The following is a 24,690-nucleotide window of genomic DNA, read 5'->3' on the forward strand; positions in this document are numbered from 1 at the left end:
CAATAAATAAATAAGTAAATGCTTTATAATAAAATGACAGCTGCATTTATCTTAGTGAGGTGTGGTATCTTAAAATTAGTATGCAGCTTGCTTGGTTATCTCACAAATAATCCTCTTGAGATGATATCACCAACCAATTGCTTCTCATTATTCCACGCTAAGATTTTTTCCATCTCCTCAATAACACGTGCTTTCTTGGAGGACAACGTTGTCGCATCTTTAGCCACATTTGCTGTTTTTATTGCTTTTTTCGTTATTAAGAATGATGCACACCGTCGACTTCGGCATCTTAAACATGGCTACCAGATCGACTACACATGTACCGCTTTCATACTTCGCGGAAACTTAGTCTTAATCTTAGGCTTCTTTGCTTTCTCGCTCTTCTTGAATGCCACGGTTTATAGGCAGAGGTTATATATATAGTTTAACGAACATACCAAAAATAAAGCGAAAAAAGCACTAAAAATACACGAGCTTAACGCAAGAGTTTCTTTCACAGCGAGAGCGAGAACTTGTGAGCACAATAGATGGCGTTTACACAGAGAGTGCCCTTTTTTCACTGCGCGCGCAATTCCAAGGTAGAAGCATGGTTCGAACTCTGAATCGAACTTTTCTCGGACTCTTGTTTGAAGTTAGAGACGTTTGAAGTACGAGGTGTCACTATATATTTTTTGTAACTAACGTACAGAATTATTTAATTTAATTTTAATTCTAAATTTATAATTTAAGATTTACCATTGAAGATTTGTGATAAATCACTTTTATTTCAGAAAATGAAACCATATTATGTATTCTTCGTCCTTATTTTTCTCATGTTAAATGAATTCTCATGGTCAGAATCCATACGTTATGCCAAGTTGATGCAATCTATAAATCCTTTCAGCAAAATATCAGATTCAACCGGAGATGATGGAAAGACCACAAAAGATGCAGTATCTTCCAAGTCATTGAATTACATAGAAAGATTCCTGGAAATATCGAATGAAACAGATTGTAAATCCGTTCACAAAAGCTGCCTGACTCATTCTCATGAATCATCAATTAGATCGGATATATTTGTGTGTTCTTGCAATCCAGAATGCCCCAAATATGGTGACTGTTGCTTGGATTCAAAATTCGATAATAATAATAATCTCGACGTGAGATTTCAGTGTATTATTACCAACGAAGAGCCATTTGAATCTTACTACATGATCAATCAATGTCCTTCGTATTGGAAAGACAATAACACCAAATTATTCTGCGAAATTACATCGACATATAACAGTAACAATGTCCTCACCCGCGTACCAGTTACTAGCAAAAATAATCTGCAAACATATCGAAATATATATTGTGCAATATGCAATAATGCTGATGACGTTGTAGCATGGATTCCTCATCATGTTTGCTACGACTCATTGCAAAATTGCGTCAAGAAATACACACCCCCAAAAAATCTTAAACCAAAGCAATGCAATTCCATTGTTAATTCAACTTGCAACACTTCTGAAGATCGTTTTCTTCAACGTAACTGTGCAAACTTTTACGCACCAGTTATATATATGAATTCTAAAGGCAATCAGATTATCTACAAGAACAAGTTTTGTGCACTTTGTTCAGGTCTAAAATCGAGTGATAATTTAGAATGTTCTGATGGAGTGGTGACGACGATGACTACATTAAAAAGCATAATTCCAGAAGTGAACATTTCCCCTATTTACCTTAATTTCGTATTTTTTAATGGAGATGTTTTACTCGAAATTGAAAAGTGTCCTATGAATATGCAACAACCATGGAAGAATTGTTACACTTTGTATTGTCAAGGATTGTTTCAATACGAAAATGAGAAATGTTTAATGAAAAGTAATCGTGAATTAATTATCATTAAAATGTTGATGAAGAGTTCATTAAATTCTACTTGTAGTAAAGTAAGTTTTTTTCTCCTTCTTTTACTTATTTATTAATTTTATTTTATTTATTTAGCATTAGCACATATCAATATTTTAATATTGATATATGCTAATACACAATTAACATAAATAGAAAATTTATGTTTTTGAAAGAAAGAAAAGAAATAATATATTTTGTGAATAATAGTTTTAAAAAAAATTAAATTTTTTCAGCCATGAAAATACATACTTAGATATTTATATTTTGCATAATTTGGTACACAATGTTTATAATTTATGCAGAAAGCAGAGTTTAGTTATTGTAACGCAACACTTGAGGGATCTGCCTAGGGGGGAGTGCCTTCCGGGAGGTCTTTTTAAGGGAAACTGGCCCCTATTTAGGCGTTACAGACGTGGAGAAAACCCGAAAAATTCCACGTGGCCAGCCCATCCGAGCGAGGCGCGAACTCCCAGTGTTCAGGAAACGAAGACCGCTTGGCTACGGGTGGGCTCAGAAAGCAGAAGTTTACAAGATTTGATTTCTGCAAAAACTTTAAAAAGTTGAAAAATTCTACAAAATTCAAGAACGGATTTTCTATAAAATAATTTTTAAATATTTGTTTTCATGGTTGAATATTCTCACAAACGTGTTATTGTCCCTTAGATGCCAGAAATTGTTTGCATATTTTGATTTTGCATTGGTATGATAATATTTATTTATTTAGACTAAAGATGGGCGAATACTCGAATGCTTTCTATTATTAGATATATCGAATATTACGTTGATAAAACGTATTCGAATACTACGAATACCTCCAACATCGCGCTATACATACGTACTGTTCATACATACAGTAAAAAATGAAAATAGGAGACAAATTGTGAAATAGATAATAATTTTATTTAATATTTATTATGTTATATAAGGTAAAAGGTCATTAAGTTGACCAAGTATTCGAGAAAAGTGATATTTGTCTATCTCTAATTTAGACTTTTAACTTATGAAGTTTCTATTATTTACATTCTAGATAATGATCACTTCCGATGATTACGAAGCTTTTGAAAATGGATTTTTGTTATTGAAGAAGTACCAAAAACTTTTACAAACTGGAGACTATCAAATGATATCATCTATCAACAGATCACTTTTAATATGTGATCCCCTTAAAGGAAAAATCTATCAGTTATCAAAGGAACAATATTATCTTATCATCATCTGCTTCTCCATTTCTGTAAATTGCTTGATTGTGAAGATCATCCTACATCTCTTAGGAACGCAAAAAAGTACATTAGTGACAACAGCAGTTTTTTACTTATCTGTATCACTTTTTCTAGGCCAATTATTGTTTCTATCCAGTTCTGGCAAAATGTATGATTCGCTTTGCACGGGTATTGCAATTTTTAAGCACTACTTCTTTATGGTTTCCATCTGTTGCACCAATCCTATTGGATTCGGTATCTGGAAGACTTTCTTAAATTTCAGATCCCAGCTGCAAGAACAAGGAAGAAAAGTAATTTCTTGTGCAGTGTACTGTTGGGGTGTTCCTACATTAATTGTTATAGTTGCCACCATTACCGAATGGGCATTTAAATCAAAATTTAGCCCCAGATATGGAAACAATTTATATAATTTCTGTTGGATCTCGAATCGTCTTGGATTTTTGGTTTTCTTTGCCATTCCTTTATTATTGGTTTTGTTAATAAACATCATTTTTTGTGTAACTATTGGAATCTCAATCCTCAAAACCTCCAAATCCTTAAAATGTGCTAAAAATAGCGACATTCGTAGGAATTATTTGATGTTTGCACTTTTTCTTACACTAACTCTAATCATTGCTTTTACTTGGATTATTGGTTTTGCTGCTTCTTATTCTGAAAGTGAAATCTTATGGCCTCCTTTCATTGTTCTGAACGGTGTACAAGGTGTTTATTTGTTGTTTTCTTTTACTAATTTTGATTCGCTTAAGAATTGTTGTAAAAAGATACGACGGAGAAAGAACCGTTATAATTATAATGTAAGAAACGCACATGCTAAATCTATTAAAATGGAAGAAATGTGAATGAATTCTTGTGGCTTCAAACTGTATTATAGAAAATTTAATTTGTACTTAAAGATCACGAAGACCATCTCGTATACCTTGATAGTCATTCATACTCTTGTGAGAAATAGATTTGCCGTATGCTTTTCTTACATTACTAATTAGTGTGTACTGTATATTGAACTCTTGTGAATTCAATGTACAGTACATTAAATCAGCAATTTTTTTTGTACTTAAATATTTTAATAAATGTTGTTATTGCAATAATTATTTTATTTCTAAATATTATTATATACAAAAAATATTCTTTTATAAAATTAAAAATTATTACAAGTATTAAAATCATATTTTTAATCAACAAAACTAAGCATTTTTTGCTAAAACTGATGTAGGCCTATCTATCAAAATATCAATCATCACTTCTCACAATCGAGAATTTGTTTTCCCGGATGATGATCATGAAGGAAAGCATGACAATATTAAATTAATTCATAGATATAACTCATCAGCTTGAAATTATGAATGTAATTCATTCTGTAGTCATTCCATATAATACCAAGTAACTAACAAGTACCAAGTATTCCATAACAACTTGATTAACACTGCTGGCAATTAGAGACATTGAAGTTAACGACTCATTAGAGTATTAAAATTGTTTTAGAAGTCAGATCACAGAATAGCTTACCTTATTACTTCCGATTAAACTTTCTTATGGCAGAGCAAAACACTAGTTCTTACTCGAATTGGCTTGTTCACAGCTGTGTGAGCTCATAAGGGCCACACCTGGAAAGTATTCAAATACATAGCAAAAGTTTTCACGAAGGAGACCTTTTCGGTGAAATGTTTTTCAATTCTTGCATTCAAATACTCTCATTTTTAGTAATAATAGCTTTGGATTAATTCTGATTAGACCTAATAATATTTTTCCACTTTATGTAAAAGCAATTTTATAACTGTATTTTTTAAAAAATAAACATAACTGCGTGGCATTTATCTGGTATAGTTCAAAAGGGGAGAAAATACAAAAACCCGTTTGAAGCGAATGAAAAATATATAGATAAAGTGTATATTTTACTTACACTTTATTTACAATTTTTGAAATTATTTGTATATATACTCACACACAGTATATAAAAATCTATTTATTGTCAAACACAGTTATATCATTAAATTATAAATTATTGAAATATATTATTAGTAGACAGTCCTTCTAGATCCAGAAGGATATAGAAGGACTGTCTATTTTTGAGTTTCTGTATTAATAATACAGAAACTCAAAAATATTTGAATTAAAAAGTACCATTTATTAATATGTGCATGACAATTGTATAGTGGATGATCAGATAAAGCATATTTTCTACCATATATTTTTAAAAACAAAGTTTTGAAGTTCAAACAAATAGATTTTAAGTTTTTTGTGTAGATGGGGAGGTCTTATAACCTTTCCCTCAGGTCTCTTGTGGCCTTTCCCTTAAATCTATACTGTTAATAGATTATTTATAACTAAATTAGGAGTATTACAAAAAATTATAAAATGATCTGAATATATAAAATATTGAAGTTTAAAATGGTCTGAATACATAACTTTATAAAAATAAAAGAATTAATTAATAATAATTAAAAATATTCCTTCTTTAAAAATATTTTACACAAAAGATCTGGCTCTTTCTTAATATTTTACACAAAAGATTGGTTTTGCAGTTAATGTGATGAGACATTTAAAACTTAACAAATGATCTACTAGTAAAATATGTTAAGTTATTGTTCCTATTTTATCTAGTAAAGGTGTGAGACTCACTTTTACATAGACGTTTGCACTTACCAGATTTTAATGACAATTGTCTGGAGACGACTCTAATCTCTTTAATTTATAATATTACATTTAAAATTAAAACAAACAAATGAAAGATACTTGCTCTATGTTCTAAATTAGTGGGATATTTTGATAATTAAATTAGTCCATTTCCTTCTTCACTGACTGATTCAAAGACATTTACTTAATTTAAATATAGAAACTTAGAGAAATATCAATTTGAATATGTTTAATAGAAAAAATATCTGATTGAATTCTTAAAAATTAATATTTAGTTCTTATATTTCTTCACTTTGTTAAAAAATTACAAATCTGTATAATTAAATATCAACCAATTTAATCCAACAATATTTATTTTTTCTTGCATTAATAACTCCCTATAAAGGGGAAAAACATTACAAGTATTTTATTTAACACATTATAATAATTAAATAAAGTGTTAGTAGATAAATTTTTACAAAATATGTACCAAAGGTTCTCCATAACATTATCATTTGCATTAAACACAATCTTAAGATTCTTTTTAGATGAAAAATAAATGTAAAAAATGTTGAACAGAACGTGCTCAGCAAATAATTAATTTATCACATCTACACCTTTTGTGTCACTGAGATAGTTTTATTGAAAAACTAACGTTTTCAGCCTATTCTATAGGCCAGTGATTCTCAAACTTTTTCGATCCACCGCCCCCTTTGTTCCATAAAGTTATACCCAACGCCCCCCGTGGGAGAAAGGATTGGAAATATTCTTAGGAAAACTTTTCTATGAATCTCACACTTTGTGCCCTTACCGTACATTGTTCTCGACATCTGGAAACTATTAAATGCAATGTTTCCTCTTATCCGTTTGACAGAGAAAAGGGAACTTTTACCTTTGATCACCGTTCAGTACCCTGCCTCCAGCACCCCCTAGATTTACTCACCGCCCACAAGGAGGCGTTATCGCCCACTTTGAGAAACGCTGCTATAGGCCATCCTCAGGCTTAACGAGAGAAATGGAACATTGGCATGCTGTTTCTCTCATAAAAAATTCAAAATTAATGGAACGCCAATGTTCCATTTCTCTTGTTAAGCCTGAGGATGGCCTATAGAATAGGCCAAAAACGTTAGTTTTTCAATAAAACTATCTCAGCAACACAAAAGGTGTAGTATGATAAATTAAAGTAAAAAAGGCTGATCTGTTTTACAAAACTGAAACGTTGTTTTCATCTTCTTAATTGCTTCTAAGCAAGAAAAAATTTGCTAAGATGTAACTGAATAGACAATTTCTTCAAATCAAAGCAAATATTGCTATTATGTGTATAAATATATTACACTATTTACAACAGTATTTACAATATATACAGCTGTATACACACATAATTATATAAGTTATTTATAAAATTTTAATTAGCTAGCTAATATTTAAACAATTTTTATTGACATGATATATTTCATCATGCAATAACATTTATATTTTTATTTTTAATTATAGTTAATCAAATGATAAAAATTCATTTAAATATTTTTTGGGAAATTTGATTAATAAAAATAATGATCAATTTTGTGCGTAAAGAATAAAAATAATAGGAAATTTGAACAATTAATAATTTAAAATTAAATCATTAATTTTTTATGTTGTAAATAAAAGATTTTAAAAATCTTTTTAAAAAATTAACAAAATATATATATATAAGATTTTAAAGTATATAAATAAATATATATAATTTAACATTTTCAATTATCTTTTTGCCCATTCTTTCATGTCACCCCAATTACGCCCAACACGAATTTTGACAGGCAATTTAACAGAAAGAGAAACAGCACTTTCCATTCCTTCCTTAACTATGGCATAAACAGGTTCTATGTCTTCTTCCCGCACTTCATATATTAATTCATCATGAAGTTCTAAAACCAGGTAACCTCCACACAAAAGACTTCTATTAGGATCTTCTTGTATTTTATGATCTAATAAAATTTATTTGATATATTTCAAGCATAAAACAATTTGAAAATGTTTGAAAAAAACTAAATATTTAATACCTGAAAATAGACACTGATGTGGTCTTTTTGTCTCAGGATAAATGGCTTCCATTTTTTCATTTATTTTAATCATTGCAATCTTAATTAAATCTGCAGCAGATCCTTGAATGATAGTATTTATGGCTTGTCGCTCTGTTTTAGCACGAACATGAGCTATTTCACTGTGGATACATGGTAGATATCTTCTTCTTCCATACAAAGTTTCAACAAATCCATGTTTACGGCAAGCATTCACCACAGATTCAGTATACTTTTTTATACCTGAAAATAATGAATTTTATATGTGATACTTGCATTGCAAAGTATAAAAAATTTTATCAAATATATCACTAAAAATCATAATTATACTTAATATTAGAGTAAAAGATAATATACTTAAAATTCTGTAAGTAAATATTATAAAATAATAACTGTTTCATTTAAAAAGTCAGTATTTAAATATATTCTGTAAAGCAAGTTAAAAATATTAATCATACATGATTTGAAAACAAGAAAAAGGTTCTTTCGACTGATATCAAAGACTTTTATTCATCTCAGTTATTGACTGTAGCAAATGAGTAACAGCATAATGCCAAATAACATAATAAAATTTAATTTTAAAAATTCTAACTTTTGAGCAAAGATATTTATTGATTTAAGTTTTGTTATATTTATATGATGCAAAATAAATTATATAAAATCAAATTTGCATGTTTGAGTCTCACTCAATGATTTACAAGTAACTAGTAAGAATGCATTACAACTAATAACAATGGATATCTAAATGCTTGAAATTTATAAAACTTAATATCATTATAATTTTTAAAATTTCCAAATGTGAAGTGTCAGTGTACATGAACAATGTACAGTACAGTATCACATGTGGGAGTCTTAAAACAAAGGAGAGGCTGGAGTGCTGGGAATCTATTTTGATAATTCTACAGCCAATAAAAAAAAGTATTAAATATAGCATTATATTACTTTAATCAGAGTCCAAATATTTGGATTATCCCAAATAATTTCGGATATTTCATTTCTTCTGCATGAAATATTATATTGTTCAATATGTTATATTTTATGTATGTAAATAAATAAATAATATTAATAATGCATAGATAATTTATTACTAACCTGGATATGTTGCTTTAAATGTTTCCATAAAAGCACTTGCTTTCTCTTCTTCCATATCCAATTGATCTGATAATGCTTTTATTCCAATACCATAGATCATACCATAGCATATCTTATAAAGCAAAATTTATAAAATTTTAATTCAATATATTTAATTAAATATAATTTTATTATCTTTATAACTTTAAATATTAATGGCATTAGAGGTAATCATCATGGCACAATCACACTGCTAATATATACATGATATAGTCTGTATTAACTTCCTTTTATGTTTCAATGTGTATTGAACAATTGAATCTGGCCTCAATTATCTGGTTTACCCTCCAGTGTGATTGCCTATATGCTTCTGTTTTCATGAAAATGATATTCATGTCATAAATTCTATTTCATTTTACTTCTTTGCACACTATTGCATGTCAGCATCTGACTACAAAAATAATCAGAACCGAAGTACAATAGGATCATATCATTCATTGCCTTTGACCAGTACACTCTCTAATCTGGCATCCCTTTGTGCAAGGAATAGCAAAATTAATGAAAGTATACTGTATTTCCTTTTGATACAGTTAAATAATTATAAGGATATTTAGGAATCAATAAGGGATTGTTCTTAAATTATGTAATGTTCTTTTTATACTTTTCAACCACAATCCTGCTCCTTGTAACATACTGTACATATCCACATGCAAAATTACATAATGCATTACCTTGATCAACTCCTTAATTGTACTAACCAAAAGCACACAGCATAGAGTACTGAATTTTATTTTATATAATAATATAAATTTATTACAGATATAATGTACAAAGCAGTGACTTAAGCAGTACAGTTTGCTATGTAACAGTTCAGAAACAAAAATTAATCATTCTGTTACCCAAGGGTTCAGATTCTATTGTTACATAATGTTTTCATAAACACCTCTATGCCCCTGTAATGCATCATAATGATTATCTGCATGCCCGCATACCCATATTTATGTTTTGTAATTTATGGACAGTCCCTACATTTATAAAACAAAGAATAATTTAAAAGTAATTGTGTTGATTGCCTATATATGAGCCAATAGTTGAGATGAAAGAATTAAAGAATGCAAAAAATGCTAATTACAAAAATTACTTTAAAGAAGTTAAAAAAGTAAATTTTAAAAGAAAATAGAATTGCACTATAAGAGAACCAGACGTGCCATCATTATTATTATCCAAAACAGAAATTATTTTCATCTGAAACAACTGTAAACATGCTATAAACATAAAAGTAAGAAAATATTTAATAAATATATTATTATGATCAGAATTTATGCAGATGACAATGAACTTTTAAAAAGAAAATGTGTATAAAGGCTTTAAATTCTCCATTCTTTGAAGCAAGAAAGAAATAATGGTGGCACTTCCAGTTTGCTGATCCTATTAATTTGTGATTTGGAGATAAAATGCTTAAAAAATAGATTTAAGTATGATTAAGAATTTCAATATAAAATAGGAAAAACAATTCCAGAAGCAATCAAATGTTAGCAATATCAAAGTACTAATACAATTGTATTTGAAACTTCATTTTAATTGGCAAGTAAATAAAAAAAATTTTTTTTTTTTTAAATATTTTTCTACAGATAGTCCTCAACTTTTGTACAAAATTTATTCCTAAAAATATGTGATTTTTCCGAAATTAGAATAACAGAAATACATGCTATAAAGGGAATTCCATTTCCAGATAATTAAAAAAATATATAAAATCTTTTTTTTCTCTTAATGACCACAATGTAGCCTTGCAGCTACATTGTAGTCATTAAGAGGACCTCTTTTCCATGTTCATCATGGGTTTGAACAAGCTCACAATGGAGACAACCAATCAAAGACATCATTTCCAGCTCACCCAGACTCAATCCCAAGTTCTGCAGCAAATTCTTTAAAGCTTCGGTAGGATCTTAACTGCCTCACTATCTAGCCAACAAAATCTTTATTAAGAAAGGAAAACTTTACATTTTTACCATGAGTATGTTATAATGCATTAAACATTATTAAAAATGTTAAAACCTCAAATTAAACAGAGAACTGGCAATCAAAACTAGCAAGGTAAAGTAACTATAATTATCATATAATAATTCAAAAATTTTGTTTGTTGACTGAAAATGTATAATAATCCAAATTTAGTATTAGAAAATTACTTAGAACTAGAAGAAAAGCCTGGCATTGCTCGGACAAAAAGTAATGATAGCAAAGATTAAGATTATTAGATTATAGCTGATCTTTAGATCGGCTATAATCTATAATCGTTTTCACCATGTGCAAGAATTAGGTCCCCCTCTTTCCAAGACTAATTATAAAATTTTTAGATATCTGCTTACCACACCAGGATAATGATAAATAAGATTCACTGCAACCACCAACTGGTGTGTAGTACCACTAAGTAATGAATAATAAACATTTTTGTAACTCTTTCTAACTCTTTCTGGGTTCTTCTTCAGGTTTACTAAGATTGAAAAATAAGTTGGATCTTCCAGAATCATTCATAAATATAAATTCAAACATTAAGACAAAGAGTTTGAATAAAGCAAACTCATGTTCCGTCATATATAAAGTTCCTTGTGTCAACTTTATATATGACAGAACACTAAATATCATTGAGAATTTTTAGAAGGGTCTAAAAATATGTCTGATTTCCCACATAAATGCAAAAAAAGGCATCTAAAATAGTACAGTAGAAACAGAATTCTTTGGGGTAATCCTTTCTCTCCCCGCGGTGGGAATTTCGAAAAATGCCTTCTTAATGTGCATTCTCATGATGTACCCTAACTGTGTACCAAATTTCAACTTTCAACTCCTAACTGTTTGGGCTCTGCATTTATTATCATTATCAACTTATCTCGATTATATTATAAGATATAGAAATATCATGTTGAGTTGTCAAAAAGTTGTCTAAAAGTTGAGAATTACCTGTATACATCTTGTTTTCACTGTCTTGCAACTTAAAAATTTACAGTTTTATAACATCCTTATAATACTTATAGCTTTAATAATAAATTTAAGTTTATTTTCAAAATTTAAATTTCTATACACATTAATGTGAAAAATTATAACTACAGTAAAAGTAATTTCATTTTATTCTTACATTAAATTTACTGAGTTTGTATTTATGTATGTAGTTGCTTGTTTTGAAAGAAGATAAGAAAATAAATTTTTTTAATCACCCTACAAAAAATATTTGTGTAGCAAAACAGAATGTAGTTAAGACTTTATTGACAAAAATCTTTTCATTTCAAATTGTACATTGATATTAAAGGATAAATTGATAATAGTTAGAAATAATAAATTAAATATAGTTAAATTATATTAATACAAGTTAATTTAAAAGTTAGTTTATAGCAGTTCCTCCTTTAATGTATATACACACTTTTAAAAAATATATTAGAGATATTTTTATAATGCTCGACTCAAATGTTTTTCCTAAGTTCCAATAAAAACCTAAACCATATTAAGTAAATATACAATATATTATAAATATTTAAGTTTTTATAGTAAAAATTACACTATATCATTTAATATTTTCTTACTTGTTTAGCATGCTGCCGATCTAAGTCAGATACATTATTTATAGTAGTATTTTTCCATTGTGAAGCAATGATTTTAAAAACATCACCTCCGCCATTCAACAAATTTATCAATTTCTGATCATTTGAAAGATGAGCTAATAGTCTAATTTCAAGTTGAGAAAAATCAGAAGCAAGAAATAATGCTCCTAAATATTAATATATTTTAACAATCAATTAATTCTTAATATGTCATAATTAATTCTCAAAAAATTAATTAAAAATACCTTTGAATGGAATAAATGAACGTCGTAAGCTAATTACAAGAGAAGAGCTTTTTATTGAAGTTTTGTCATTGTCATGAAATAATTTAATATCAAAATCTCTTGGAATTGTTTGCAAGCTTGGCTCAAACATGTTTATTCTTCCAGTGATAGTAAACATATCACAATGACTATAAAGACGAATCATGTCAAGATGATGAGTATATGTTTTTTTCCTCAAAAGTGGAAATACAACCTGTAAATTATAATTAATTTTTAATACAGAATTAATTAAAAAACTTATTTTATATGTGCTACACTTCACCTTATATAAGGCTAAATTAGTTTTCCTCCATTCCAATATAATATCTGGTAATGGATGAAGTGATCTTAATTTTAACAAATGTTGTTTGGCTGTGCTTTGATGCTGAACTGTTTTCCTAATTTTATTATTTAACTTATCAGTTGGAGTTAATTTAAGTTCTTTGAAGAGAACCTAATGATAAATATAATAATTTAAGTTTTATAAAATTATATAAAATGTTTTCACTATATACTTTTTAATTAAAAATTATACATTATACATTACTTTAGATATTTCTTGAGGAGAATTTAAGGAAAACTTATGTTTTGCTAAGTTATGTGCTTCATCTGTTAATTTTTGAAGATGATTTTGTAACATCTGTTGAAATTGTTCTGCTTTGTCAGAATCAAATCCTAAGCCATTTAATTCCATTTTTCCTAGTATCAGTAATGTAGGCATTTCAATCTCTGAAAAAATCAAATTATATTTAATATTATAATTAAAATAAATGTGGAATAAACTTTTTATCAAATTTCTATCAATTTGTAAAGTTAATAATAATTACATTAATTAATTATAGTTATGTACAATGCAATATACTTTATAAAAATAAGTAATCTGCAAAACTTTACTTGACATCTAGAATATTTAAAATGGTTACACTCAAAAGATAAATGAACAAAAATGTACTAACAAAGTGGTTCAGAAAAGGAAATACTAATATTTGACAAATGATGTTAGCTATCAACAATAAATTATTTACAATATTTTATTGTAATTCCTTATTAATGACTCATGAAACATTCTTTGTAAATGATATTTCATAAAATTTTCAAAAATGAAGCTTAAAAAAATATTATAATATTGAGATGAATTCTTCAATTAATCTTTTGGAAGTTTTTATAAAGATGGTGTTTTGTAAGTTATACATTGATTAGTACTGAATAATTCAATACTAATCAATGCATGATTTACTAACACCATATACAGTAGACCCCCTATAACACGAGCTCATATAACACAGCGAAAAAATTGCGATCAGGTTCATATAACACGCTCAAGACTCATATAACATTATAAAACGTCATCGCTGACTCATGTCGTGACAGGATTGGTCGAATCTGGACCAATAGATAATATTGTACAAACCGTTGAGTTTAAACGAGCACTGGACTTACCAAAAAACAATTATTATTCAACAGCCATAAAAATTATATTTTTATTAATGACGTCTCCAAAGTTAAGTTATTTTTCTACGAAAAATTCGCTGATCAGAAAACACGCGTCCGCCATTCAATGAGCTGCTCTGCAACGAAAACAAGCTTAAGCAATGGCGTCGTCAAACGGTGCGCACTCGGTAAGTAATCCTACAAGTTTTTGTTTATAGCATAGTTTATATGGATTATTCCCTAAAAATTATACACGATTTGGAAATGTTGAGTCAAATTAGTCTAGAATCGATTAATTTTATGGAAGAAAACCTTTCAAACAATCGTAGCCCCTAAACTGCACACGTGCTGGGCTGTGATTGGCTCATGTATTTAAGTGACTCATACAACACGGATTCATATAACATGGAACGTATCTATCGTGTTATAAGGGGGTCTACTGTATTTTTAAAAAAGAAGAGTGAATTAGTTTCAGTAAAATAAGAAACTGAAGTTATGTATAAAACTGCATTATTTTTATGTTGCTGACTAATTAATTATGTGTGTGCTAAATTACTTAAAATTATATCTTTATATAGTTAATACGTATTTAATAATTATTGTATTGTATAAATGGAGGTACATCATACAAGATGCACCTCCATTTTAGCACAAAATACTTAGTATATTTAAATCATCTGATGCCTTTGGCATTCAGTCAAAAATTTTTTTACTGTATTATGTTTAAAAAAAAATTAATAAAATTAGAATGCACATTTATTTATCAGGATAAAAGAGGAATTAAAAGAAGTCATTTACAATTAAAATTTACCATTAAAATAATCTACATCAATTCATGCAAAAGATGCTTGGCTATAGCAAAATATTATAATAAAAACAATAATGTATTTAATTAAACAATAACATTTTCATTTAAGAGTTGGGCTAAGCCAGAGGTGGCAAACAGTGGCATGTCAGAAGACATCATTGGGCACATAATGTATCATATGATTTGGGTTTATCACCTGTCTTTTTCAATTATCTTCTTTACATTTACTCTAATTAAAGCATATTCATTTCATTTATTTAAATATTATTATATGAAATCTAAAACCATAGCGCACAAACATTTTTAAAGATAAGTATGCTTGTTATATGGCATGTGCATTCAAAAAGGTTTCCATTCCTAGGATAGACAGAAATTACCTGAGCCTATCAAAAGCCATTTAGGGGAATTCATTAGCCTTTGGGATATTGCAACCTCATGTATAAGATACAAGGTGATTATTTTTTACCTTTTTTAAGACAAAAGTTGCATCTTATATACCATAAGATATGCTAGTTAATTTGATTTGAATAAAATAAAGAAAAAATGTACATGATTTTCCTTTATTTAATTACAAAAATCTTTTAAAACTAATAAATATTAGAAGATACTTTTATGTACTGTCTAATTTTAAGAATTTTTCTTAAATTTTGTAAAACTTTATATATATATTAAATCAATATGAGTTTAAAAAAGAAAATTATTTTTATTTTACCTGTAAATGCTTTTGTTAAATGTCTGTCCTCCATTTCTTTGAATAATTTATCCATTAAATGAAAACATAAAAATGCTTCAATAGCAGCATTATGTTTCTTGTTTGAATTATTCATTATCAAGCCCTGACTTCTTACACTTGAACTATTCTCAATAACTAAGCAAAACAAAATCAATTTTTAAAATAACTTAATCATAATTATTAATAACATTATTAAGAAAATAACTCTTTTAAACTCTTTTATTGAGTGTTGTTTCATTTGATAATCTGTTGCTTTTAGGCCTAATGATTTCTATTTTTCAAGATATTCTACAGTTTGTAAAACATGTAGAAAATTTTATTATGTTAATTCTATTATAAATCCTTTTATTCTATTGTAAAATGAAAATTCATAATACAAGAAAAGAATTTATATTCTTGTTCAGAATTTTATGTTTATGACTATTTTAAAAAATCCTAAAAACAAAATCTAATAAGATCAAAAACTTTTACTAGTTAAAATGAACAATTCTTAAGATTGTAATTGTTGATTTTTAATTGTACAGTATAAGAAAAAAGTGTCTATTTCATTTACTTAATCTATTTTATTAATTATGGGATTTGTCACAATTTTTAAACACTTACTTACCATCTAGCAATGCTTTATTTTGAGGTAAATAAGAATTCACCATTTTTTGCAAGGATTTTTCCTTTGTTCCAGAATCCAGTAACCAATCAGCAATTTTTGGATCTTGCCATTTTGTTTTTCCACTAGAGTCAAGCAAAATTCCATGTTTTTTGCAAAGAACTTTATATTGCTCTTTTATATCAAATGCTATCCCAATTCGCTTTCTTTCTGTAAATTCCAAGATATGCTGAACTTCTCTAACTTTTTCATCTGTAGTTAGCCTATAATCTGTGATCAAATAAAAAATATTTTTTACTAATCCAGAAATAAATCATAAATTTAGAGAACTAAAAAATGCATTTTTCAAAACCTGATGTGAACAGCCACATTTCTTCTGACTGACAAGAACTAAGCAGACAAGAATATCATCCAAAATATTTTATTACCACTCATAATGTAAATGCACTTGGGCTATAGCTCCTCTAAGTTTATTTATTGGCTATAGCCCTAAACTTAGTAAACAATTATTTATATAAGAAAAAATGTACTTGTTATATAAAACACTTTTATATAACAAAAATAGCAAATTTTTCATAAGTACCATTTTTTGTAACCAATTTTGTAACTGATATTCTCATCTGCTTAGTCTTTGTCAGTCAGAAGAAATGTGGCTGTTCACATCAGGTTTTGAAAAATACATTGTTTAGTTCTCTAAATTTACAATGTATTTTTGGACTAATCAATGTTATCCCAATCCATAATAGTGAGATTTAATAATAATTATTATAAATTTTAAAAGTCAATCAAAATAATTAATTTTCTAATATATTTTTAAAGCTTGATTCAAAAATATTGAAAAAAACTTCTATTGAAAATTTACTTTTTATAATTTAATATTCCAAATCTTTATATTCTTATTAAGTTAAAGACCGTCTTAAAGAAACCATATCCAAATTTATTTTGATCAAAGCATGTTTCTCGTTACAATTATAATTTTTGCCAGACTTTTAAATGAAAAAAAATGCCAAATTATTGTATACATGCACCCAAAACTTAGTTAAAGCAAGTTCTGGCAGTAAACATATTTTGAATTGTTATATTCTTCTAAAAGAAATTAATACATTAAAATCATAGTTTGTCTGGAAATTAAAACATTCAACACAACGTAAAAATGTAACACTATTGAATACTATTACTGCAGTACTAATGTAAAAATTTCACAATCAAAAGATGTCTAAAAAATGTTTGCATGCAAATGATCAAAGTGCCATATTTTTTATATCAAGTTAATCTAATTATTTGATTTACAAGTATACTTAGCAAATTAATAATTTCATTAACCATTGTGTTTAGGTAAAATTTCTTGTGCAGCCTGAAAAAAGTATGAAATCTTAAGTGTATAATATTTGCAGCTTAAAAGAGCATTTTTAAATATTTTAAACAATTTAATCAAAAAATTATACCTTATTTACTTGAATAATCCATATACTTTTTCCAAAAAGTCTGTATGTGCAATTTATTTGAAACAAATTTGGTGATGCAACCCACAAAGTACAGGGATCTTCCAGTTATTATGCATTTTGTTTACTTTGGTAGTGATAAATATAATCAATAGTTACAAGTAATATTATTAAATGTTTTGGTGCAACTAATTGTGTGAAAATAAGGATAAAGTAAGTTAAATGTATAACTAAAACTGACAGTCAATTATCTTTATACCTATATTACCTTTTAGTTTAAACTATTGATATATTAGCAGTATTTAACCGTTGATTCAAATTGAACTATATACTGAAGTCTTTCATTTAATTCAGTATAAAATACATCAACACAAATTGCATATAAGTTTTCTATATCAGATATACAATAATCTATTTTTTCCTTGGTATTTTTATCTTTTAAAACTACATTTGTAAACTGAGTGCTATCATATTAAATGCTACTAAATAGCAAGAGTGAATGTTGATATTGTGTTACAACTATAAATTAGTAAAATTTGTTAAATACATAATAAATTAAATTGATCAAGTTTTTTTAAGAAACTGGATTAAATCCAGTATCTTAAAAACTGGAGTACAGAGATTATTCAAGTAAATATAGTAATTTAAAATTATAAAATTAATGAAATATTACCAATTTCATTTGATGAGAAAGGCAAGTAAAATATATTTCTATTATTCCAATAAACACATATTCCAACAACATTATTCTTTTCACTATAACAATCATTTGTTTCTGTAATAGAATATTTAACTGAAAAATTTTATGAAATTAATTATACAAAAATTAAAAATATTAATTAATTATTCTTCTTACCTTTTTGCATATTACAACCAATACCTTTGAAACAATGGTTATACATTATTTTCTCACAAATGAGACAAAAAGAAAACTTTGTTTTCTTTTTCCATTCAGAGAGAAATTCTTTAAACAATTTATAATTATTACCAACATCAATAACTTGCAAAAGTTCTCCTGAACTTAAGTATATTTTCTCATACACATGCAAATTTTTAGGTATACTAGATTCAATTTCTTCAGTAAATAAATTGTTGAAATCAATATATTTCACTTCATTTCCACTAAACATTGAATAATATTTATTATTAACACATGCTGAAATGTTGGTATATATTTCTGATTGATTACTACATCTCAATGTTAATATTTTAGGTGGTGTTGGTAAAATACAATCATCAGAAGAACTGGCTGATGAGTAATTTGGTGAATGACAGGATCTAATCATATTTTCTAACATTGATTTATGTCGATTGTGAGATATATTAGAAATTGGTGTGCTAGTAAGAATTTCTTTATTTTGTGACGTTAATTTAGTAAATTCTTGTAAAGGTGATTGCATTAGTATAAAATTTGTAGCAGAAGTGTTTACATTTGTTTCACACATATTTATTTTACTGATTAATTTGTTACTTGAAGAACTATTAAATATTGAATTTTTTTCTGAGTCAGTTTGTAATTCAACCTCATTGTCACAAATGTTTCCACTATCAATACTAAAAATGCTATTGCTGTTTGAATTTAATTGAAAATTGTCATCATCTGTTGTACTTTTATCAGAAAAGAATGTTAATGATACATTATCATCATACCATTTAATATTTGAATGATGACATAAATTATTTGATAAGTCACATGTTTTGATTATGATGTTAGTCTCTGTTAAATTTTCTGCTGATTTTGAATCTTTATTATTACAAATTGAATTTTTAACCAATTTGTTACAGTTAGATACTGTCAAAACATTTTGCTTCTGCAATAAACTTTCTGATTTCATTTTCTCAAAAAAAACTTCATTTTCAAATGAACTTTTGTCAGAAAGTAAACAATTATGACTAAATCCTTTTCCAGAGTCTATTGAATATCTCTGATTGTTATTGCTTACAACAGCATTTAATAGTTTCTCAGTTTGTGAATCTAGTAGAAAAGAATCACTTATATTAATAATATTTGAATGAATTTTAAATCCAACATTATTATTAAATTGAATTTGTTCTTTTGCATCTTCATTTTCTTGCACTGCTACATCTGTTTTGTTGTGTTTTGTATCATAATTATATATGGACTTCTCAGTATGTGAATTTATGTTATTTTCATCTTTATGTTTTATTAAATTATTATTATTGGATTGAGTTTCTTTTAGATCATCACTAATTATATTATTGAATAAAGATATATTTTTTCCTCTATTAATGGAAATTTCTATATTTTCATTCAGTAATTTTAACTTTTCACTTCTATTTGCAATTGAATCTGAATGGATAAATTTACTATTTGAATCATTCCAATCTTTAATTTCAATTCCTAAATCTAGCTGAACAATTTGTCTTGCTTCTTCAATAATCATTTTTGCAGCTTCTTTCTCTGTCACTCCCTTTTGACCTGTGATCCATATGACATGAGCTTGATGTCTCTTTTTTAATTCATACTCTGTTTCAGATTTTTCTGGTTTAGCACTGAGATTTATTAAAGAAAAAGAAATTACTTGCTTAATACTATTATAAGTGTAAAATTTTGAAATTTTTATAACAAAAAGACTATAAAAGTTTTTAAATTAAAAAACTAAAAAGTTTCATAACATATTTAAGTTTTTCTATCCAAAGATAAATGTTAGCAAGAAAAAATTTAATACCAGCATTATGTAAATCTTTTTATTAATATATATAAATCTAGTTATTATTAAATAATTATATTCAGTTTTATATGTAATACAATTAACAGAATTAAATAAAAATATTACTTTTTAAATTTAATTTAAAAACCTTTTGAAATACATTATAACTTGTTCATCTAGTTTATCAATATAATATAAAACATAAATCTTGATGATAATGCAAAAGCCTATTTTGAAACAAAAATTTCTGAAAATTTCAGATATTTTAAGTTTTTTAATAAAGTAAACAATTTTATTTTTTGTTATTACTTATCATTCACATGTATTAAATTTCTGTGCCTTAACATTTTTTTTACTGTTATACTAGAAAAAAAAAATTAAAATTTTTAAAAATAAAGTATTTATCTTTTTATTGTTTCTCTATAAAATGTGACTGATATCCAAAATTATTCTGGATAATTTTGGGTATCAAAGATTATTTTTAACAATCACAACTCTACTGTACTAGAAAATTTTTAAACTGACAGATATTCAAATAAGCATATATCAAACTTGAATACATCAAAGGGCTGTAATATTTGCAATTTTAATAAATTTATATTTCTTAAAATAATTATTTCCTAATATTTAAACATACCAAATGAAGTAAAAGTAACTTTTAAAAATTACCTTTGAAAAGGAACTGAATTTTTTAAAATCATCTCAATTTCATTAACATTTGCAGTAGCAAGTGACGACACAGATTCAAAACCAGAATCAAAAAGAGCACGTGCTCTGTGAGCATTTAATGAATTTAATCGAATGAGATCACACAATTCATGCTGAATACCAAAATGAAGTCGTTTTTGGAATTGCTTAATAAGTAATTCTATGTTTGTCCATCCCAAGCGATTGCAAAATATTGTAACCATACCTATAATCAAAAGTGCAAAATAGAAAACTAAATTTCATTAAAATATTTTCATATAATTCAAATCATTTATTTATTTTATAATTTATATTTATAATATAAGTCTTTTATACAATAAAAAAAATTCAATGTTAAAGTGTATATTTTATCTTAACTTTGTACAATACTTATTACTACAATTTTGAATATAGTGTGAAGTATAATACCATCAAAATTATGTCAAGTAGAATTAAATTTTTCAAATTTAATCTATTCTTCATGTTGAATTTGTACTAAAAAATTACTACTTATACAGTGAGCAACAACTAAAGTTTTCATTTAACTCTATAACTGTTTGCACAAAAAACTTTATTTAGCCTCTTGTTTTTTATTTCAATTCCTTTAGTGAAAAATAATTTTCATTTATTAATTAGAAACATTTTGTAACAAAACTTTTCTCTATGAAGATTCTAAATTTCAACCTGTGTATTCAATGTGATATAACTACTTTAGATATGAAAATTAACTTCATTATGTTTAGTAAATAATTTTTTAAAGTAAAATAAATTACAAAATCGGTCATGATGATATCATGTAAGAACATGATTGGTCAATTTGAACTGGCAACATATGCATCTCAAGGAAGAGATGGTTGACAAAAACATAATGCCATGTGACAGACCTGGAATACAGCTGAGACAAGCAAAACTGCTGACTATATATAGTCGTCGACAGCCAACCAATCAACATGGAAGTGGAGAATTCGAGTTTGGATCTATTTTTCTGACTGAGTTCTAGGATAGCCAAAGAAAATGTTACTGCTAGCCAACTGCTCATCAGTCATAAGGTGTCTTCTTGACAAACGAATTTGTGAAATACAAACTAAGTGAACTTTTCATTGTGTTATTGGTGCGCCGGAACAGCCGCCAATTGTGAACAGTTGCAATTTTTAACTTTACTGGCACAGTCAACATAGGATTGAGTTTCACACAGTATTAGAGGACGACTCTGGAAATGGAAAAGACCCTCATCAGGAAGACTGAACTATGATTCAAGTGAACCCAGGATCCGGGAATACAATGAGTAGACACAGCCTTAGTAATTGGCCTGGTAGTTCAAAGGAAAGAAGGCAGCAACAAAGCATGGAAGTCTCAGGTTGTAGCAGGTGCAGTTGCTAACGAGGGGTCTGGACAACAGATAGACACAGCCTTGATACCTGTCCCTGTAATCCAATGGGAGGAAGGCAGAGAGGAATCAAGGAGATCCCAGATCATGACATGCACAATCCCTTAAAACAGGTGGCAGATGTGCTGTTTTCATTAGGAGGTCATAAAGCTTGGCCAACACAAGATAACAGGACACAGGCGAGAAGGATATTACAGGCCTGGAAACTGATGGTTATAGGTCATGGCCAAACTCATGGTAGGAAACCGAAATCTCGTGAGAAAGTAGACAGAGAGACAGTCAATGACTGTTGGAAGTAAAAAAAGAAGTGCAATGGCACTGTGGATGCCTCCTTGGGAGAGGGTCGGTGAAGCCTGTCTCATGGAATGAGAGGACAGAACATGAGCATGAGGAGATGTGGCATCTCTGTGCATAAATGGGAATTGTCCTCCCAGGTGTCCCAGAAGGAAGTTGGGTCAGTTCATGTGTATTTAACAGACTGTATTCCAAGGTATTGTGATTATAAGACATTAGGTATCAAACAGGCTCAAGTGAGCTCAGTTTGATCCTCAGTTGGGGAGATGTCATTGTGATATCATGTAAGAACACGATTGGTCAATTTGAACTGGCAATGCATGCATCTCAAGGAAGAGACAATTGGCGAAAACATTACGCCATATGGCGGACCTGGAATAGAGCTGAGACAAGTGAAACTGATGATTGGTTAGCTGTCGACGACTATATAAAGTTGACGTGAAAGAACGAAATTTGAGTTTGGATCTGTCTTGCTGACTGAGTTCTATGATAGCCAAAGAAGTGTTACTGCTAGCCAACGGCTCATCAGTCATAAGGTGTCTTCTTGATGAACAAGTTCAGGAAATATGAACTAAGTGAACTCTTCATTGTGTTATTGGCATGCTGGAACAGCCAATTGTGAACAATTGTAATTTTTAACTTTACTAAATCTATAATAAAATATTTTCAAATATTTGAAAAGTATATATTAAAATTAAATTTTTCTCTATTACTGAAATAATATAAAATATTTAAAAACCATTAACTATATTTTCATTAACTGGGTAATGTGAAACAATTTAATCATTAATCAATTAAATATTTAAGAAATTTATCTATATTAAAAATTAAGTATATAATTATAACAAATAAATTTATTATTCTTTACTAAGTTATTTAAATACATTTAAAATTAGTATTCAAAATTTATAACAAATATGTTTTTACCTGCAAATGTTGAAGCATTTTGTTGAAAAGACTGTAGCATTCCACGTGGAAAGTCATACTTATTTGCAACAGTGGCAATAGGTATTTCATTAATTAAATCATTTAATGCTAATGCAACATAAAAACGCTGATGAATAGCTAATTTCTGAGCTTGATAAGATGATTTATTACAATATTGTCCCCTCATTGATATTGCAATAAATCGTTCTTCAACTCCAACTAGTTCACCCACTCTTTTCATGTCTTCAGATAAATGTTCCCACAAATTCAGATAATGTAACCAATCTTTAATTTGAACTTGATCGCTGAGAAATGGTGGTGTCACCTAAGATAATGAAATTATTTTAAATTACTGTACTATAAGATGTAAAATAACTTATAATATTGTTTTAATATAATAGATATTTATGAACTTTACTTGGTATAATAAATGGAGTTCATTTTCTAACACAAAACATTTTCTAGCTTGTTGCAACTCTATTAAAACACGTAGACTTTCATCTGGTGACATGGAAGATGCTAACACTGCTTGTCCTAATTTTGTAGGTTTGTATATCTTTTTTGTTTCATCTGTTAAAATATGAAATATAATAAATAAATAAAAAAACCAAGAACAATAAATAAATTTATTAATAATTATTAACTTTTTCAAACACAAATTAGTTATCATCAAACTTATTGGTTTTAAAAAATCCAATTTATTATAAATAACTAGAAAGTCTCCCGTCAAGCATGATGGAGTACTTTTTATGAGAAAGTAGAGATTGAAAATTGAGAAAAGCTTCAAGTTAAGCTTGATGTGATGCTGTTTCTGCAACCCTTAACAAAGCCATTCTTACTTGATGTTGTTCAAGTCAGACTTCACAACCTTTGTGGTCTCGGTTGTTGTTATTCTTTTAAATCTAGAATTTACCTGATTAATTTTACTCTTATGCTTTCCCCTAAGCATTTTTTCTTTTGCAACAAAATAGCAAGTCTTTTTAATTCTATGTTGATAAAACAAAGATGAAGTGTATGTA

At 27.7% G+C, this 24,690-nt stretch overlaps 2 protein-coding genes across 2 annotated transcripts in view; one reads left to right on the forward strand and one right to left on the reverse strand.

The window, feature by feature from the left end:
- Positions 1-740: 740 nt before the first annotated feature.
- Positions 741-4,171, forward strand: LOC136978227 (uncharacterized). Its single transcript, XM_067273887.1, has 2 exons — positions 741-1,910; positions 2,900-4,171. Exons 1-2 carry the CDS (start codon positions 774-776, stop codon positions 3,929-3,931), a joined length of 2,169 nt encoding a protein of 722 aa, XP_067129988.1. The 5' UTR covers positions 741-773; the 3' UTR covers positions 3,932-4,171.
- A 3,082-nt stretch (positions 4,172-7,253) lies between these two features.
- Positions 7,254-24,690, reverse strand: part of PolQ (DNA polymerase theta) — a 35,041-nt gene continuing 17,604 nt past the window's right edge. The window contains exons 13-26 of the mRNA XM_067273889.1: positions 24,090-24,241; positions 23,672-23,996; positions 21,046-21,289; positions 18,561-20,218; positions 18,378-18,479; positions 16,266-16,532; positions 15,638-15,793; positions 13,234-13,415; positions 12,970-13,140; positions 12,669-12,900; positions 12,406-12,590; positions 8,855-8,966; positions 7,745-8,005; positions 7,254-7,669 (exon numbers count right to left, since the gene is read on the reverse strand). Of these exons, the coding sequence (XP_067129990.1) occupies positions 7,443-7,669; positions 7,745-8,005; positions 8,855-8,966; positions 12,406-12,590; positions 12,669-12,900; positions 12,970-13,140; positions 13,234-13,415; positions 15,638-15,793; positions 16,266-16,532; positions 18,378-18,479; positions 18,561-20,218; positions 21,046-21,289; positions 23,672-23,996; positions 24,090-24,241 (4,274 nt within the window). The 3' untranslated portion in view covers positions 7,254-7,442. The remainder of the gene's footprint in view (positions 7,670-7,744; positions 8,006-8,854; positions 8,967-12,405; positions 12,591-12,668; positions 12,901-12,969; positions 13,141-13,233; positions 13,416-15,637; positions 15,794-16,265; positions 16,533-18,377; positions 18,480-18,560; positions 20,219-21,045; positions 21,290-23,671; positions 23,997-24,089; positions 24,242-24,690) is intronic.

This window comes from Centruroides vittatus, unplaced genomic scaffold, assembly GCF_030686945.1.
Source record: "Centruroides vittatus isolate TY-2023 unplaced genomic scaffold, ASM3068694v2 contig_5, whole genome shotgun sequence".
NCBI lineage: Eukaryota > Metazoa > Arthropoda > Arachnida > Scorpiones > Buthidae > Centruroides > Centruroides vittatus.

Coding starts and splice junctions, on each gene's coding strand:
- LOC136978227 (XM_067273887.1), top strand. CDS start 774: ATGAAACCATATTATGTATTCTTCGTCCTTATTTTTCTCATGTTAAAT. Junction 1,911..2,899: donor TAAATTCTACTTGTAGTAAA/GTAAGTTTTTTT, acceptor TTTACATTCTAG/ATAATGATCACTTCCGATGA.